This window comes from Elephantulus edwardii, unplaced genomic scaffold (assembly GCF_000299155.1).
Source record: "Elephantulus edwardii isolate Elephantulus edwardi_28Jun2011 unplaced genomic scaffold, EleEdw1.0 scaffold00082, whole genome shotgun sequence".
In the NCBI taxonomy this organism is placed as follows: domain Eukaryota; kingdom Metazoa; phylum Chordata; class Mammalia; order Macroscelidea; family Macroscelididae; genus Elephantulus; species Elephantulus edwardii.
The window spans coordinates 4,866,397-4,884,940 of NW_006399832.1; the positions used below are offsets into that span (position 1 = coordinate 4,866,397).

Below are 18,544 nucleotides of genomic sequence, written 5' to 3' on the forward strand. Positions count from 1 at the left end.
CTAATCTACAGATTCCAGTAGTAAAAGAAGCAAAATAGTCAAGTCAGAAGAAATTACCCTTATCAGATTCCCAGGATTAGAGAAAATTGGTAAAGAGAGATTAATCCCAGGTAGTAAATCCAATAAACAGAAAATAAAAGATACAAGTAATAAACTAGATAAAAGAACTTTAAATATTTAAAGTTATTTCTACTATGCCATAGCTATAAACCCAAATGCATCATTTAAGTAGTAACCAAAGAAATAAAGTATATAATTATGCTTAGTTTATTTAATTATTAAAAATATATGTATTAGTATATGAAGAAAAATTTCCTTAAATAAGAAAGAATTTTTTTAAATTGCATAGCCATATGGTTACTCTTTAATTCTAATTGCATATTAGAAAAAATGGTTTCACAACTCCTTTACAATTAATTTTTTTTACAGTTAAAATTTTAATAGCTGATATATTTTGGAATACATGCTTGATAAATTCTATCTTTTTAAAATATCAAATTCTTTTATGTTCAACAAATCAGCATGAACAGATAGACGTGAGCTCAGAGAAACCAAAAATTTTCATGTTTTCTGTCATATTTATAGCACAAAACGACAGATTTAGTTAAAGCATGAAATCCCAAGTTCTAGAGTCTATTTAGGAGGGAACTCTGGTAGCATAGTGCTGCACTGCTAACCAGAATATATCTACTATTTCACGGAAAGCTGTAACATTTGTAACAGTAAAATTAAAAAGTCTCAGGCAAGTAAGAGTCTACTACTTGCTCTTTAAGAAAACAGAAAACAAAGCTTCTTAACCTCCTTCTCCTTCCTCAGGAGCTTTCACGGGTTTCCATTATTTTTCTCTATTGTGGGGCGTATGTGGTAAATAGTGAAGGAGTTCAATCAAAACAAAAATTTTCTGGTAAAAGAGAATATCATTAATATAAAATAAAAATTTAATTTTTTTTTAAAAAAGTAATATCTTCTCATTATTCTTAAATAGTTCAAGAATTTGTGGTTTTAAAAACTGGTTCAGAAAACAAGATTTATAACCAAGACTTTTTTCCCCCTTTATTTTTACTAAGAAACAAAAACTGTCTCATCAAAACATTCAAAAAAAGGGACAAATAGAAAGATTTTAATGTAGATGACTGAAAATTATGTTTTGCACTTGCAGTAGTGCTATTATTTCAGATCTGCTTTATATCTAAAATGAAGATGTATCTAGTGTTAGTTGAACCCATGTCCCAAGTCTAATATTAACAATGACTGGCTTATGCTACAAGTGAACTACCAGTTTTTATCTGTGAAATAATTGCTAATACTATGGTAAAACTTAATTTGAGAGTAAGATATCTTGTAAAAAGAAAAATGGAACAAACCAACAACTTAGGATTTTCAAGGATATCTACGAAAATGATAATGACAAATTAAAAAATAGGTAGAAATTATTTACAAAAATGCCTTGCTTGACTGAAATAGGTTTATACTGAAAATCAATTCAATACTCCTCAATGAGAAAATCCGAAATAATCACTCCAGTTCACCTAAGCAAGTGTAAGTGATATATTAATGATTTTAAAAATATATTTCTTTTCCAAAATTAAAAGAAACAAGTACTGGGGTGAGGGAGGAAACCCAAACAACAAACCAAAACCAACAATCAAAACATTCAACTCTACCCAAAATAAAAGCCGGTTTGGTCCAGAGTTTTCACACCAGGTTGTAACTGCAAGATTTATCTGAAAACCAGTCAGTGTCCACATTTACACATTTTACTTAATCATGATGGTGGAATTGAATCTGTACCTATGTGAAAATGGCAATGCATTCTGAGTTGGTTCAGCCCTTGGCTCTGAGTTCTGTGTCACATCAGGTGTTCTTTCATCATCTGTCCCATTGATACTTTCTGGTGTTAAAGGAGACTGAAGATCCCCTCCTGCTGATTCCTTAAAAATAGAGGGGAGAGGGAGGAGGGAAGAAAAAAAATTAAATTTTGTTGGTGTACATGATATCATCTTAAAGTTAAGATGAACTGTAATGTATGCTTTTTAAAGTATATTCCAAAAGATATTTATTTTCCTCAAAGGCATTGTAAGTTTTGAAAAGAAAAACAAATTTTTTGAAGCAAAGCAACTCATAATAATAAAAACAGAACAATTTAGCAATGAAGTTTCAAAGAATTGAAAATCTTTTTGGTTAATAAATGAAAAGGATGATGGCATAAATATACAAGAGAGTGACTGGATTTTGCAGGAACAAGCAGAAGGATGGAATGTGGGAGAAGAGAATGAGGTCCTGGGGGAGAATGAAGTGTATGAAATTTCATATTTTCCTCTGCCCACTTTCCAAGTCCTAGAGGGCCATTCAGAAAAGCACTAGGAAGACCTCTGTAACATTAAACACAATGCCATTTACGCATTTCAGCTTTTCTTTTCATAAAAGAATTGTTTTTCTTCACAAACTTCCCGCTTTCTTTCGATTTTTAATTAAGGTCTGTCGATAAAGATAAATTTAATTTTTCCTTTGAAAAGAAAATTAAATTAAAATGAAACTCAAACTGACATTTAATCTTGTGACTGCCATAATCAGATTACGGCAAATCTGACATTAGAAATCAGAAAGAGGGGTCATTTGATAAACCTCTTAACCAAGGGAGTCCTAGCATCAGACCATGTAAGTGCAGTTTGGCGTATCTTATCAGCATTAAAAATCCACAATTAAAATACTAAACTACATTAGAAAAAGAAAATGAAAACATAAGTACACAACTGATAGTGTAAGTCAGATATGGCCATAATTTAGCAATCTGAAAGTATACAAGATTACTGCAAATACAAAAAGATGTGAATGTGCAATATTAGAAAACGCTTACATGTTGAAAATACATGCGACTTTTCATCTATAGTGTTTTCACTGGCTGACTTTTAATGTTTTGGTAATGTAGTTTCAAGGAGTTAGGCTGTTAATTCCATAGAATGCCTCTTTGATGGTTCAAATACTCTTTGGGAAAGCACTGGGCAATCTCCTCCCATATGATTTATGGTCTCAGAAAACCAATGGAGAGTCAGGTCTAAGTTTGTTCTGACTTCACGGCAATTAAAGACCTATATCTGTATATCTATATCTCACCAAAACTTTATTCCTAGTCCCTTTTAGTCTAGAAGCTCTGCTGAAACCTGATGAGCATCAAAGCAACATGCAAGCTACCAGGTCCGAGAACCAAACTCTGGGTTCACAGTGAAAGCGAAAATGTCAAGTACCAAAACTACCACTGTCTGCATAAGGAGCTGCCTAGCTTATGATAATTTATACTTTGCATTAAAAAAGTTAAATCTAGAGAAGTGCTAAAGGAAAAAAAAGACATGGAAAATATTAATGTGATATTAACTTTCTTTTGAGAGATTTCTGTATAAATTTTATCTCACATTTAAATATTTAACAGAATAATGCAATACTTCTATAAATTATACAAGCTATGACAGATAAAAAGGCTTTTTTCTTGGTTCTACATTATTACTTGACCATCTTTCCATTATTAATGGAGTCTCTTGAGCTCAAATATGACTGAGAATGTAATGGAACTAGGCAGCATTTTGTTCTGTTGTGCACCGGGTCACCATGAACGGAATCAACTTGAAGGTACCCAATAACAATGTAATCTCCATTTGACCAATATTTTTGTTCTTATTTCTTCTCTTAGGTCCTGTTCGTTTTCATAAACTGACAGATAATACAAGAATAAGATATTTTACAGCGAAGTAAAATTCCACCACTGCTGGTGAATAAGAGTGGGAACAGTCTCGATTAAAGTAGCAATTATTTAGGTCAGTTACAAGCTGTTTCAGTAGCCAGAAAAAGTTTAGGGAGCCAGGGAGAAACTGTCAGGTTCTCACCTTTGATATCAATAAAAATAAGCCTATTTGACAGAGGTCAAATTAAATTTAATCAAGGACAACTTCTCAATATGCTAAATTGTAAACCGGCCCAGATCCTATTCCATGGAAATGATAACTGAGACACAGATTAAGATGCTGTCAAGCTGGTTCTGACTCATGGTGACTCTCTATCGGGGTTCCCGGGCAGAAAATGCCTATGAGAGGAGATTGTTCTTTTTTCCCCCAGGTCAGGCTGGTAAATTTGAACTGTCAACCTTTTAAGGTAGCATCCTGATACATTATGTTCTTCTATGCCATTAAAGAATCTGCCTAAAGATTTTCTGGAATTGATTGAGTATAGTGTGGTGGAAGCAAGTAGGATTGAGAGAGAGAAAAAGAAAGAGGAAGATCAGCTTTATTCTAGGTTCTTACTACCTGTTGGGGGTAAATATTCCTGCCAAAAATACGGAAGAACCATTGAGAGAGACATGAGCCTTAGAAAAACTATGAATGCCAGTGCTGCTGAAGTAAGACAACTATTCTCAGAGCTAACTTAAGAAGGAAAAGACTACAGGTTGCAGCAATTCCAATATCTCAATGCAATAGTTTTTCTCAAGGAAAGTTGAGTACTAACTATATTTAATTAACACGTTGCCACAAATGATGGCAAAATGTGTTTCTAAGCACGGTCATCTATTTAAAAGTGTGTGGCAACGTGTTAAAGACATTTTTAGTTATTCAAGATTGTTATATATCTAAAGTGAAAAACAAGAAGCTCAAAGCTTGATTTCTTTTACACTTACAACTATTATTTCAAAAAGTACGTAAAGCTTAATAGGAAAACAAAACCTCTTTTCTTTTCAACTTCCCAATAAGTAACGAAAAATATTTTGTGAAATCTTCTGAAATTTTCTACATGATAAAAGTTTCTACATGCTAAAGATAGCACTGTAAAACTTTTAAATTTTAATATCTTCTAAATATCTAGTTTTAATCTGAATTTTACATACTTTCCTAAACATTCAACTTTAGTTATTCCTTAAAATACTTCAAATAAAATATTCAAATAAAAAGATGGTAACATATTTATTCACTAGAACTTTTAACATTAGGTTTCCTTTTAACACTCTTTTTATACAAATTGTTCCATGCCATTGCATAAAATTTTTACAATGTGCCAGCATTCTCAAAATTTCCATTTTGGTGGAGTTCTCTCACTGATCTAGCTTTCCTTCCCCTCCTTGCTGTTCATCTTTGGTAACTGTTGATCATTTGGTCCTGTGTAATTAATTGTTTAAGGGAATATACTACTCACCAGTCAGCTGAATTGCTGTCAAGTTGAAAATGACTAATCACTGACCCTCTAGCTGGTTTTCAGAGGCTGTCAAGCATGTAAGAGGAGAATGTCCATTTTTCTCCCCTGAAGCAGCTGATGGCCAATTCAAACTTCCCATCTTTGGGCAGGCAATGCAAATTCTTATCAACTAGCTCTGGTGGCCTAGTGGCAAGAAGCTCCACTGCAATCCCAAAGGGGCACGATTCGAGGACACCAGCTGCTAATTGGGAGAAGGATGGGAAATCACCTCCTGTGCAATTAACTGTCTCTGAAAACCTATCAGAGGGTTAGCTATGTGTTGGTTCCAACTTGACAATAAACAACAACAACAACAAGCTACCAGAGCCCCCCACATGATCATACTGTTGTAAGCACCAATCTATTATTTGGCTAAAAGGTAACAGAAATAGCTTTATATCCATGTTCTAAGATTGTTTTAGCCTATAATCTAGAGTTCTTCTAGTCTCTACCAAGCTAATAAATGTGACCCTGTTAGAGTCAAATTTGTCCTATATTTTCCTCTAATCAGGACCTTCTACTGAACCTGAGGTTATTCTTGCCTCACATGAGAGAAGGCTGTGGTTCGTGCGAGCTATTAGTCATCAATTAGTTTCTTTCTCAAGCCTTTTTTCTTAACCTTACTTGTCCAGTATTTTTTTCTAACCTCAATTCTCTAGTTCTCCACAGGAGTAAGGATTACTCTTAGTCACATCTTAAGTGGCCACTTTCAAGCTTTTAAGACTCTGAATGCTACTCAATAATTCAAGACAATTCCTAAGATTTCCAATACCCCACCACAACTTCATCAGCATTTGCTGGGGATTTTTGTTGGTTGGTTTTGATCATTGGCATTTTTTGTAGTGATGAGATGATATTTCACTGTAGTTTGTTTTATAACTAATGGCTAATGACTGTGAATGTCGTTTTTATGCATTTCTTGGTTGCCTGAATGTCTTCTTTGGTGAAATGTTTATTCAAGTTCTTTGCCATCTTTTGATTGGATTGTTTGTCCTTTTAGACTACAAACTTCTGTGACATAATTTCTCTTAAGCTAACAAGCTGTTAGCTGTTATGTGTTGTTGAGGCCGAACCAACAGAGGGTTTTTCAAAAGCTGTAAGTCACATGGGAGGAGACTGCTCTTGCTTCCACAGAACAATCTGTTCCAACTCCCTCCCTCTGAGTTAACAGCACAACTCCTTATCCACTAGGCCATCAGAGCTCCAAGTTATGGCAAGCAACACACATGGCCATTTCTACTAAATGTTTAAGAGAAAAAAAAAATCTATAAATAATGCCATCTTTGAAACACAGACATGTACTTACAAATGTTCTTTTTTATAAGACAAAATAGAAATAAAAACTGAGATAAAATATCTATCACCTTTACATGATTATTTTGAGAAAATAAAATTACTAATATCTCATTGTTTCTAAGAAACACCTCTGACTCACTCTCTCATTAAAACAAATAATCCATAATCAGAAAGAGATAAATGATAGTCAAATTAAAGAAAAAAATATTGTTATAAATGAAAGTCCAGGAGAGTATCATGGAAGCAAAGACTAACACAAAAAGAAAACTGGACACAGATATGAGTCATAAAGCACTTTTTAAGCACTCAAGTAATGGTTTTGTGAAGTTTTTCTGATTACCCATTTAGGAAGTAGTAAGAAATGGGGGAGGTAGGAATACTCTGAATCACATGAGAAAAACAAAAGAAGAAACTTCATTCCTCACAAGAAGGCAGATAATATTAACAAGCCACTTCCAGATCTGTGTTGCAATCAGAGGGTGGTGCTGCCTCCCCCAACCCCTTCCACTAGACCAAATACTGTTACCACCTTTCATTTGCACTACAATAAAGTCTAACATTAAAACTCCAGCAGAACAGAACTCTTCTCTTTTTCATTTAACAAGCATTCTTGAGAGACCCATTCAATTTCAGTGTGCTATACTTAAATGGAGATGCGAATGCTGCATTCTTTTCTGAGCAGACTCTGACAAGAAAAACTGGGGGAGGACCTAATAATCTTGGGTTCTTACTGTGGTGGAAATAAAAAGAAATGGTAGGAAAGAGGGAACAAAAAAGCAAAAGGAAAGTGAGGATGAGATCTCAAACAAATGTTCGCTAACCATATGTCACAAAGCTTTCTCTAGACCTAGTTACCAGCCAGAGCCATCATCTCTGAATTTCCATTTTCTGATGACAATAGAAATCCTTGTTATCTGACTCTCTAGATTAAATCAAGCCCATCCTTTCTGTGAAAATGATACCCATTAATTGACGCTTGGAGCTAATGTAATAATGTCCACTCAGTTGAAGTATTTTCACACCCTTACTTATGTTAAAAGGGAACTCTGGTGGCCTAGTGGGTAAGGAGCTGTACTGCCAACCCCAAAGCACGTGGTTCAAATCTACTAGCAGCTAGATGGGAGAAAAATGGAAAATCTCTTCCCCTGAAATTTACAGCCTCCCAAAATCCACTGGAGGGCCAGTTAAAAATTGGTCTGACTCAATAGCAATGAGTTGTTATAGTAAAGAAGCCTGGGTGGTACTGTGGTTAAGTGCTTGACTGCTAACCAAAAGGTTGTTGTTGATGCTGAGAACTGTAAAGTTGGAACCAACCCATAGCTGACCCTCCAGCGGGTTTTCAGAGGCAGTTAATCACACAGGAGGAGACTGCCCATCCATCTCCTGTGGAGCAGCTGGTGGATTCGAACTGTGCGCGTTCAGGATTGCAGCACAGGTTCTTAACACTAGGCCAGGCTGGTGGTTTTAATCAAGCTATTCCATGAGAGAAAGACAGAGCAATCTGCTTCTATAAAGATTTATAGCCCTGAAATCTTAAGAATTCCGTGAAATCTGCTTAGCAATATATGGTCACTACGAGCTGGAAATAATTCTACAGCACAGGGTTGGTTTTAGTTGTTGCTAAGTGCTGGTGAGCCAATAATAATTCATAGTAACCTTATGTATAAAAGATAAAAATCTTGCCTGATCCTGTACAATCCTCACAAACTCCACTGTGTTTATTAACAGTTAGTTGTGCTGTTCCAAACTTTTTTATGCCAGTTGTGTTTATGTAATTATGTAACTACACTAAATATTATGTAATCCAATATAATGCAAAGTTAGATAAATTATTTTAATAAAAATCAATCCTAATCCAGATCCCAAAATCATGCTTCAAAGAGAGAGGAAAAAGGGATCACCAACTTTATACAGAAAGGAAAAGATTCTGGATAAGTAAAGCGCTACTGAAAAAAGAGGGGGGAAAAGCAAAGTAGGAGGCTTTATACTTTATCATCTCAAAACCTATTAGCGACATAGGAATCAAAGTACCATGATGTTAGATGCCATACAGACCTGACCTGTGAACAAGTGATCAAAACTTTGCCCTATCCTTAGATCTGCCATGCTCTAGTCCACTGCTACAGTCACTGTGGCAATCCACCTTGGCCAGGATCTTCCTCTCTTCGGTTGACCTTCTATCTGTCCCAGCATGTTTTTGTCCAAAGACTAGTCCCTCCTGACAATATGCCCAAAATATGGGAGACGAAATCGCACTATCCTTGCCTCTTAATGAGCACCTTGTTGTACTTCCTCCAAGATATATTTGTTTGCTCTTTTGCCAATCCAGAACAAAATGCTGCTCAGTCCTGCATTGTTCTCATGACCGACTATAGATAATACTTTTGCTATCCACACCATTTTCAGTGGCTGACTATCTGGAAGAAGATCCCCGGGCATTTTTTAACTAGTCAATCTCAGTGTGTAAGCTCTGCTGCAATATAGTGAGCATCATATCAACACATACTACTCCAGTGATTAACGTATGATGAAGTACACTGGCCAGAAATCAAATTCATGTCTGATGCAAAGAAGGTAAGAATTCTAACACTGAATCACCACTGCCCCTTCAATATTATATAACCTGGTAAAAAAAACATCAAAAGTTTACCCAATTTAAAAGTTTTATTCAAGCAATAGGGACCCGTGATGGCTTAGTGGCAAGGAGATGTGCAGTCAACCCAAAGGCAAGCAGTTCAAACTCACCAGGTGCTCTATGCGAGAAAGGTGAACAAACCCCTCTTGAGCGATTTACAGGTTTTTAAAACCCACTGGAGGGTCAGCTATGTGCTAGTTCTAATTCAATGGGATATAACATTATTCAATTAATAACTAATCTAATTCCCACTCAAAAGAAATTGGACCAAATTATTAAAATACTTATAACTTTTCAAATAAGAGAAAAATGATGGTCAACTGAGTATTCTGTATCATTTTAAATCAAATTTAATCTCTTGATTCACTCCTGAGTAATATTAAATTATTTATCAGACTGGGTTAAAGCATTGAGCATCAAATTGCTTTCCAAGTAGGATACAAGTAGCCAGAGATCACAAAATTCAGAGCAAAAGTGGACACTTAATAATATTTGCAATAAATGTCTAAAAAGATAAATGGTAGAAATAAAAGGAAAACATGTAAGACTATATAAAAACTATTTTCTTCAGTTTACATTAAATTAACACCTGCTCCATCCGAGATGTTAAATGTTTTCAGGAATAAACTAAGGTCACTATATTTGTGTTCTTAAAGATTTTATATTTTATAGCATTTTTCAAAATAATATTTTTGTTATAATTGTTTGAAAAAAGATGAAAAGACATTGTTTCTACCAAAGAGGAATAATTATCTTACCAGAAGCCTTAATAGTTCACAGCCAATTAAACAAAAGAGGCTATGATTAGAGAAATGAGAACTAAATAGAATGGCAAAATTGAATTCATTACAGTTTTATTGAAATTCTTGGTGTGTAGGCTTAGTGAGAGTGCTGTTACATCTTCTTCTAGCACTCCAATCAATCATCTAAAGAATTAGAACTCCCGATATGCACTGGTACTTAATTTTAACAAGGTTTTTTTTTTAATTTAAAAGTATTAGTAAACAATCACAAGTCACACTGCTATGACAAGTAATCCCAGGTCACTGCTAGTACAAAGGAGATCTAATAGAACTGGCTTCAACTCAGAGCTACACTTTAGACTCTGAAAGAATATGTACTTCAAACATATTTAACAGAACTCTCCTTTTCTCATTTTTTTGGAGTGGTTATTGGTTTTGGGTTTTTGCCTTTAAAAAAAAACAAAAACAAAACCAACAACAACAATGGAGGTTTACCAAATAAAGCTAGGTGCCAGGAGTGGGGATGGAAATGAAGATAAAATAATAATCTAAAATATTCCTATTATTTGTCATCACAGAATTCCAAGGTAATTAATATTTATTTTGTGGAAGTTTTATATGTGTTGCTACTACTAACAGCACTTAGAGAAATTTCTGAGCGTTTTCTGATTGTTTCTTTTCAGAAAAGCAAGTAAATACCTCCAAAACAAAGGTGTCCTATAATAAAGAAACCAGTTAAGGCTACAAAGGAAAAAAAATTTAAGAAAACCTATTCTTATCATCTGAAAATAATTGTCATGCTATATGAATCATGCAATACATGCTAACATCCTTGTTAAAATGCTGATTTTTAACTACTTAAACAACCTTACTTGGAGATAAAATAAGCTTCCAACCAATGAAAGATGATAATGGACAACTAACAGGAACGGACTCAATTTGTTAAAGGAAAAGTAAAACTTTTCTAAAGCTTACAATCTTTGCGTTTCAGTGCCAAGCATGAAGTAGGCATTCTACCTATTTGATTTAAGAACTCTCACTGCTGTCAAGTCAGAACTGGCTCACAGCTGATCCTCTAGTAGGGGGCTCTAAGTTGCAAGTGAGGATATTAACTATCTTTCTCCCAGGGAGCAATTGGTGGATCTGAACCACAAGAGAAGCACGGCTTTTTGTGTTAGCAGGGCAACACCCTACAGACTATATTTTAAAATGAGGTAAAACAAAAAAGCCAATCTGTAATTCTTATGTATTTTTGTGGTGCTGATATATGCCATTAAGCCAGAATCAATGAATAGCTGAACCTACAGAGGGTTTTCAGAGGCTATAAATTGCCTGAGACAACAAACTAGATGGTACCCAGCTAATACCACACAGTAGTCTAATCAGAGACACAACTGAAGGTGCCAGTTAGAATAAGAGAAAAATGCAGAATGAAACTCAAATTCATAAAGAAAAGACCAATCTCACTGGACTGTAGGAACCTATTGCTCTACTGTTGTTATTATTCACTATCGAGTAGGACCGAGCCATAGCTGACCCTCCAATGGGTTTTCAGAGGCAATAAACTGCACAGGAGGGAGGAGAATGCCAATTTTCTCCTGCAGAGTAGCTGGTAGCTTTGAACTATATTCCTTTGGGTATGCAGTGAAATTTCCTATCACTAAGCCACCAGTGCGCCCTTAGCACCACTGCTCTAAAACACTCTTTTAACCTGAAACTGAAGCTCCTCCCCGAGACTATGTTTCAGTCTATACTGGCTTATATATGGAACAGAAACATTTGTGAATGCACTACTACAATAAATTATAAGAGACTAAACTGTCAAACATTTATCCAAAACAAAGAAAGCAACGAGGGATAAGCAAACTGGATAGAAAAAAATGCAACGGGCAGAATGGAAATGATGCAAGTGTGGGCACATTGTGGGAACTGTAATGGAACAATTTGCGTATGACTTGTTAAATAAGAAGGTACTTGATGTGTAAACTTTCATCTAAGGCATAATAAAGAGTTTTTAAAAAGTTGTATTCACATTAAATAACTGAGCCAAAATGAGCAGTCCCCACCTCTACCATGCCATAGGAAGTGCCATGTAGAGAAAAAAACCCCTCTAAATTATCTCCATCAGTAAAGATTAACCACAGGTGAGTAGCTTGTCCATTCTAGATTTTACTTTTAATTCTTCATTATTTTCAAGAATTTAACTCTGGCACAAAGAATACCATGTAAAAGAAATAAGGTTCATTTATAATAGAAATGAAAATACTGACCTGTGAAGGTGTACTGGTAAGTTCCATCTTCTCTTGTGATTTTTCTTTTGCTAGTCGAGCAGCTTCTTTAAACTCCTGAAACTTTTCTGCAAACTGAATATACAAAGACTATATACATTAGCCAAGTAAATCACAGGGCCCTCTTTAGTTTTCTTCCCCTCACCGCCCCTAGATTACTGACTATTACATGGGTAACACAGGACCCAAATCAGCTACTGGTATAATATGAAAACAACAGTAAAAGAAAACTAATATTAAACATTTGTTTTGACACCATAAAATACTTTGACAAATCTCACTAAAAAGTACAACCAAGTTAGAATCTGGTATTAGACTTTTAGCAAAACTCACCTATATGGCTCAATTTTCAGCCAAACAAGACAGGCCTATGAAGTGACCCACAAGCACTAGAGAGGCAGTCATTCCTTAGAAGAGTCAACCACATAAGTGCACAAGAGCAGTACGTGCCCAAGGCTAAAACCCAAAGGCAGGAAGTAGTAGGACAGAAGGATTAATGGAAATGAGAATAGATATGCTGTAATTAATAATATAAAACAAAATGTGTAGGAATGGTTGAGCGAAAAGCCAATTCCTTTTCTAAGATTTCACTCAAATTAGATACAAATACTACATAGACTTATGAACCTTTAAAAAAATTAGCTGGCTTACTTATATGCCTCTCTGGTGGATTAAGTGGTACAGTGATTAGGCACTCAGCTGCTAGGATGAAAGGTCAACAGTTCAAATCCATGAGCCACTCTATGGGAGACAAACAGGGCAGTCTGCTGCTTTAAGGATTACAGCCTTGGGAGTAATGGGGCAGCTCACCTCTGTCCTACAGATTAGTTATGAATTAGAATTAACTGAAAGCAATTGGTTTGATTTTCTTAGTTTGGTTTCATCAGAAAGAATTTACAAAGGTCAAGGTTGTGGCTGGAGATGGGGCTGAAAGCACGGAAAGATAGGTATGCAATGCTTTCCTTGTAACGAAAAATGGAAATTTTTATAAGCATTTACTACTAAACATTATTTAGGGCACATTTTTAACTTTTTCTAGAATATATTAAGTATATATATGACATTATATAGTGCCACTTTATTTTCAGTAGTAAAATAATATTTACTATTACATTTGATCGTGAGCTCTGGTGGCTTTGTGGTAAGGGATTATGCTGTCAACATGTGCAATCTCTCTCCACTGCCTCCGAAAACCTGCTAGAGGGTCAGCTATGTGTCATTCTGACTCAATGGTACACAAAACCCACATTACATTTGATGACAGTAAGATTTAATAACATTATGGACATCATTCAAACAGCATTTAAATAGATTCCCACAGCTAACGGAGAGCAGAGGTAAGGGATAACATACTCCATAAAGGCCTTTTAAAAAGGCAACAATTTTAAAAGAAAAAGTACTGCACACAAAATGCTGACTTTTAGGAAATTATAAGATAACCTGATAACAAGTAGTGTCTATTGATGTTTCAGAAACAAAGATATATATGCATGCTGTAGCTCTTCTAGTTCTTTTGATGTTGAACCATACAAAATTCTTAGTGACAGAGCCAGGATTTATGCTTGTTTCATTTATGCAAAAGATGGCAAATTTCTCTGGGTCTCCCACAGCCTGTAAATCAGTAAAATTAGTCTTTAAAGTAGCTGATAATAAATTATCATTTTGCCATTTCCAAATTAAAATATTCTGCAGAAACAAACCATAAATTCTTGGCGCTAGCTGGAGTGAAGTAAAGAAGAGAAAACAGTATGACTGACACAATTTAACTGACAACTCCTTATTGCTAATCTGTAGTATGAAAAATGTAACAAAAACTTTATAGTAATAAAGTTACTTAGGATAAAAATTATTTTATGTAATACGTTTGTTTCAAAATGAATCCATTATTTAGTTACTATGTTTTCAAGTCAAGCATTTCAGATGGTTGAATATAATTCTATTTTCCAATAAAATTATAGCAAGCTCTGTTGTCCTAGTGAGGAGAAGCTGCAATGTGATCCTGAAAACACACAGTTCAAATTCACCAGCTGCTCCACGGGAGAAGGAAGACTCCCATGCAACTAGAAGGGCAGCTATGGGTTGGTTCCGACTTGATGGCACACAACAACACTCTAAAAGAAAGTTCTCCAGAAAAGTTTTGAGTACTGGAACAAGTATTGATATAAAAGTATAGTTTCCTAAAAGTTCTGTTTTTGAAGAGGGTGAGGAAATCATGAAATAGTTCTTCCAATTGTGATGGGAAAGTCTTCTGTTAGGGACCTCTCTAAAGTACTCAAGAGCAACGGTGTCTCTTTGGAGACGAAGGTGCGCCTGATACAGGCCATGGTCTTTGCAATCACTTGTTATGAATCAGAGAGCTGGACAATGACTAGGGAGGACAGAAGGAGAATTGACGCCTTTGAGCTGTGTGCTGGAGAAGAGTATTGAATGTACCATGGACTGCCAAGAAAACAAACAGATTCATCATAGAGAGGGTTAAACCAGGCTACTCCTTGGAGGCAAAGATTCTGGGGCTTCGTCTGACATACTTTGGACATGTTGCAAGGAGAGACAGGTCTTTGGAGAGGGACATCATGCTGGCTAGAGTAGAGGGACAGCGCAGGAGGGGAAGACCCTCTATGAGGTGGATTGATTCAGTGACTGGGGTAATCGGGATGGGTGTGTCAGAGCCAATGCGATTGGCACAGGATAGAGCAGGGTTTAGGGCTGTTGTACATAGGGTCGCTATGAGTCGCAAACAACTCGACGGCACATAACAACAACAAATCACTTGGAATAACTGTATCCTTATACTGGGCGCTGTCTCTCTACTGTGTACTTAAAACTTATAGCAACAGTTCAAGAAACCAAAGCAGAGAACTCTGGTTTATTTTAATCATCCCATAGACAGTAATTTATAATCACTTAAGGCAAAAGTTAAAATTGTTTTAAGACTGAGCTTTAAGTTATAATTTTTATTAAAAAGTTAAGAGAAACACTTGTAAACTATACAATGGAAAGGAATCCTGCCAACTAAAACAAAGGAAACCAAGTTGGTTATTTCAACCATTGAACTATTGAATACATTCTCAAATCAGTACCTTTTAAAAAATAAGAGTGAAGAAATTTAAACAATATATTTACTGTTAAGAATCTGGTTTCGGATTAAAAGCAGTTTAAGATTTCATGTAAATATGAACAATATCTTTAACAAAAAACTTGATTTCTCTGCACTTCAACCATTTCAACTCAAGTCATCATCAGATTCTGTACATTATAATAAACCATGTGTAAAGTGTTTCAAAAGTACAGTGATACTTTTAAGGAATGACTAAAAAAGAAAGTCTTGAAATTTCAGTATAATTTGAGCCTTCTGGGCATAAAATTTGAAGAGTATAAGTAACTGTAATCATCTCCTTAATCATGTTAGTATTCTAAGATTGTTTCCTTTTCTCTACAGTGTCTTTCCATGAAATAACCACAAGAATTTAAGGTGCTGCTGGTTGAGTGCCTGCATGCCTTTTACTTACAAGCAGAACAAATTTTATTTCTATCATTTAGCCCAATGATGCTCAGCATTTAATTGGCCTTTCTGTCCACGGCAGCTCGGCAGATTATCAAAGAACACCTCCCATTGCCTGCTCCTGCCTTTGAGGGCTGAGTCCATGACCAGCTGAAGCACTCTTAAGCACATTCCCCTAACTACAATAATTTGCATGTTCCTGCTGTCTGTCATATAAAAAAGCTGAAATCTATAGCACTACCAGCTTGAGTTTTCACAATTTAGAAAAGCTTGGTGCTTATTTATCTTACTTTGTAATATCACAGACAACCTCCAACTGAGGGTGCTAATCCCTGTGCAAAAGTGATTCTAAAGCAATAATGTCTACCTTTTATTTCCTAATACATAGTTCAATAACAACCACACAAATCCCTTTCAATAAATGGTGACAATTTTTAATGTATATAATAATTTTTCCAATTGACAGCAGCATGATTTCTCACTTCTTGCTGTTACTATATATTAAGACTTGAAGAAATATATTTTCAATCAAATCTTATGGTTCAGCTTACTTTTGAAAGATGATGTTCAGAGGAAAATCCCAGTCCATAAACAGTGTTTGCCCGGCTATCGGCCCACTGGCCAAACTTCTGAGATGTTTTAGTAAATGTCATGTTTGGAGTGATGGTGCTGTTTATTATTGCCTGAAAAAGAAAATATAGGGAACCAGTCGAAATAGCAAACAGACATTTAAACAAAAGATTATTTAGTTACATAATATTACAAGATTCCTAATGGAAAGTAATATTAAATGTACAAAGATAATTTACAGTGTTTTATGACTTGTGTAAAAACATAGCTAACTAAATTTACTGGCATGCTTGTCTGACAAGAATGCTCAACACCTTTCATGCAAAGTAAGTTTTGCTATGATCTAAAAAGTTTTCAGCATGACCAGTTTATTCCATATCAATGATCAGGATAAAGAACAGTTTTGAATGACAATTACTAGAAATAGGTCTTAGTAGTTTTTATCTCTAAACACACTTTCAAAAATTAATATATTAATAATATTAATGTTTATTTTCTAAATTCCAAAATCAAGGAGTTTCTTAAAGCTGACGTACCTGAAATATATCATAGTTTTTTAAAACAACAAAAAAAATTTTAATCAATTAATATGTCTTTGCTTGAGGTAAAACAAATTTAAAAAAATTGAGAATGCCATTTCTTTTCCTGCCAGATGTCACAAATTCAGATTAACAAGAAAAACTATCATTTCTATTTACCACATAGTGTCTTGGAAATTTTGTATTTCATTCAATATGCTATTAAATATTAAGTTGGTGATATTCTGTATTACAAATTGGGCTGCGAAGTGAAAAGCAGGCAGTTTAAAGATCAGGCTGACTCTCAGAAAGATCTACACAGTGGAAAACTCAATGGAGGGTGTCAGGAGTTGGAAGTAATCCTATGGTTATGGATATTTGATAATCACTGTAACAAACTTTAAGCTTTTAAATATGATAAGTTCATTCCCTCTGGCAATACTGTAAGAATATAAAATAATTTTCAGTTAGGCTGTCTAATGCCTTCTAGAAGTAAGATTAAAAGGTTATCCCAATAATTTAAAAATGTACAAGATTTAAAACTTATCAGTTGTCATCTGGTCAAATCTTAAGGACAAAATGAAAATAAAAAATTTCCAAAACAAAGTTAAATTTGTTTACCACATGAACAAAAGTATAAATGTAAATATGTCTAAGGCATTAGTGACGCTGTAAAAATAAATGCATGACACTTGTTCTATTGAAGAGGGCAGCAAGCAGAGAGCTAACTCTCATACATAATAGAAGTGTTCTCTATTGCTTTGAGAGCCCCTACTCTAAGAGTTTTATCTCTGAAAAAAACTGATATACTCTGAATCTTCCTTTATCTTCAGTTCAAAAGCTGCTTTTCCCAATGTGTCACTTTAGATACCACAAAGAGGAGATAAGAACTGCTCTAACTTGTGGGATTGTCACCAAATGAAATATTAAGTGGGAAAGAATTAACAAATAAAAAAAAAAATCATTAAGTAACCTAATCACAATTCCCACAAGAAATGTGGGAAATAACAATGAGTAAAATAGTAGTATAATTATAGCTTATATTCTATAGTAAAAGTAGTCAATGAATGATAGTAGTTTACCAATGACTTTTACAGAGGGAAATGTAATGTAAAGGTCAGGAAAGTAAGATGTAGCAGAGATCGAAAGGCATGAAAGGAAGGATGAGCAGGCACCACAATTTGCTGGGACTGAGGATGGGACTGGGGATGACACAGTTGAGCTAGATCTGATCACATTGAAGGAGAGAAGGCGACTTTACAGGTGACCCTAATAACTCATAAGTCAAGGTTAACAATAGGTCTTATTCAGAAAATTGGCCAATGTACAGCTGGTTTCTATTGACCTCTGTTTTAGCTATTCAAAATGAACTTCTTCCTGCATTTAAGAATTCCTGTTTAATCCTTACTCTGAAGTTTTCCATACCTGTATATAACCTGTTGTAGTTTGTGGAGGTTTTCAATACTCCATATTGGAGAAAAATGTTAAATGATAGACAATCTCACTGTCTTTTTGATTCCTTCGAATTCTCTGAATAGAAGTCTAATATACAACCTATCTGAAGTCAAGTATAAAATCTATGCGGCTGGTGTAAATGGCTACAGTGCTCTACTGTAAACTGAAAGGGGGCTGGAATCCCACAGGTACCTTGGAAGAAAGGTCTGGAGATCGAATTCTGAAAAATTAGCCACTAAAATCCCTATGTAGCGCACTGCTGCTCTAATACCATGGGATTGATTAGTCAAAACCAACTTGATAGAAACTGGTTTTCAATTCAT

At 35.0% G+C, this 18,544-nt stretch overlaps 1 protein-coding gene across 3 annotated transcripts in view; it reads right to left on the minus strand.

Moving 5' to 3' along the window:
* The window catches only part of HOMER1 (homer homolog 1 (Drosophila)), a 167,687-nt gene that overhangs the window by 65,950 nt on the left and 83,193 nt on the right, over window positions 1–18,544 (minus strand). For 2 of the 3 annotated variants that reach the window (XM_006889849.1, XM_006889847.1), the window contains exons 4-6: window positions 16,230–16,361; window positions 12,159–12,251; window positions 1,792–1,931 (exon numbers count right to left, since the gene is read on the minus strand). In XM_006889849.1, coding sequence (XP_006889911.1) covers window positions 1,792–1,931; window positions 12,159–12,251; window positions 16,230–16,361 — 365 coding nt within the window. The remainder of the gene's footprint in view (window positions 1–1,791; window positions 1,932–12,158; window positions 12,252–16,229; window positions 16,362–18,544) is intronic. The other variant, XM_006889848.1, reaches the window with a different exon arrangement.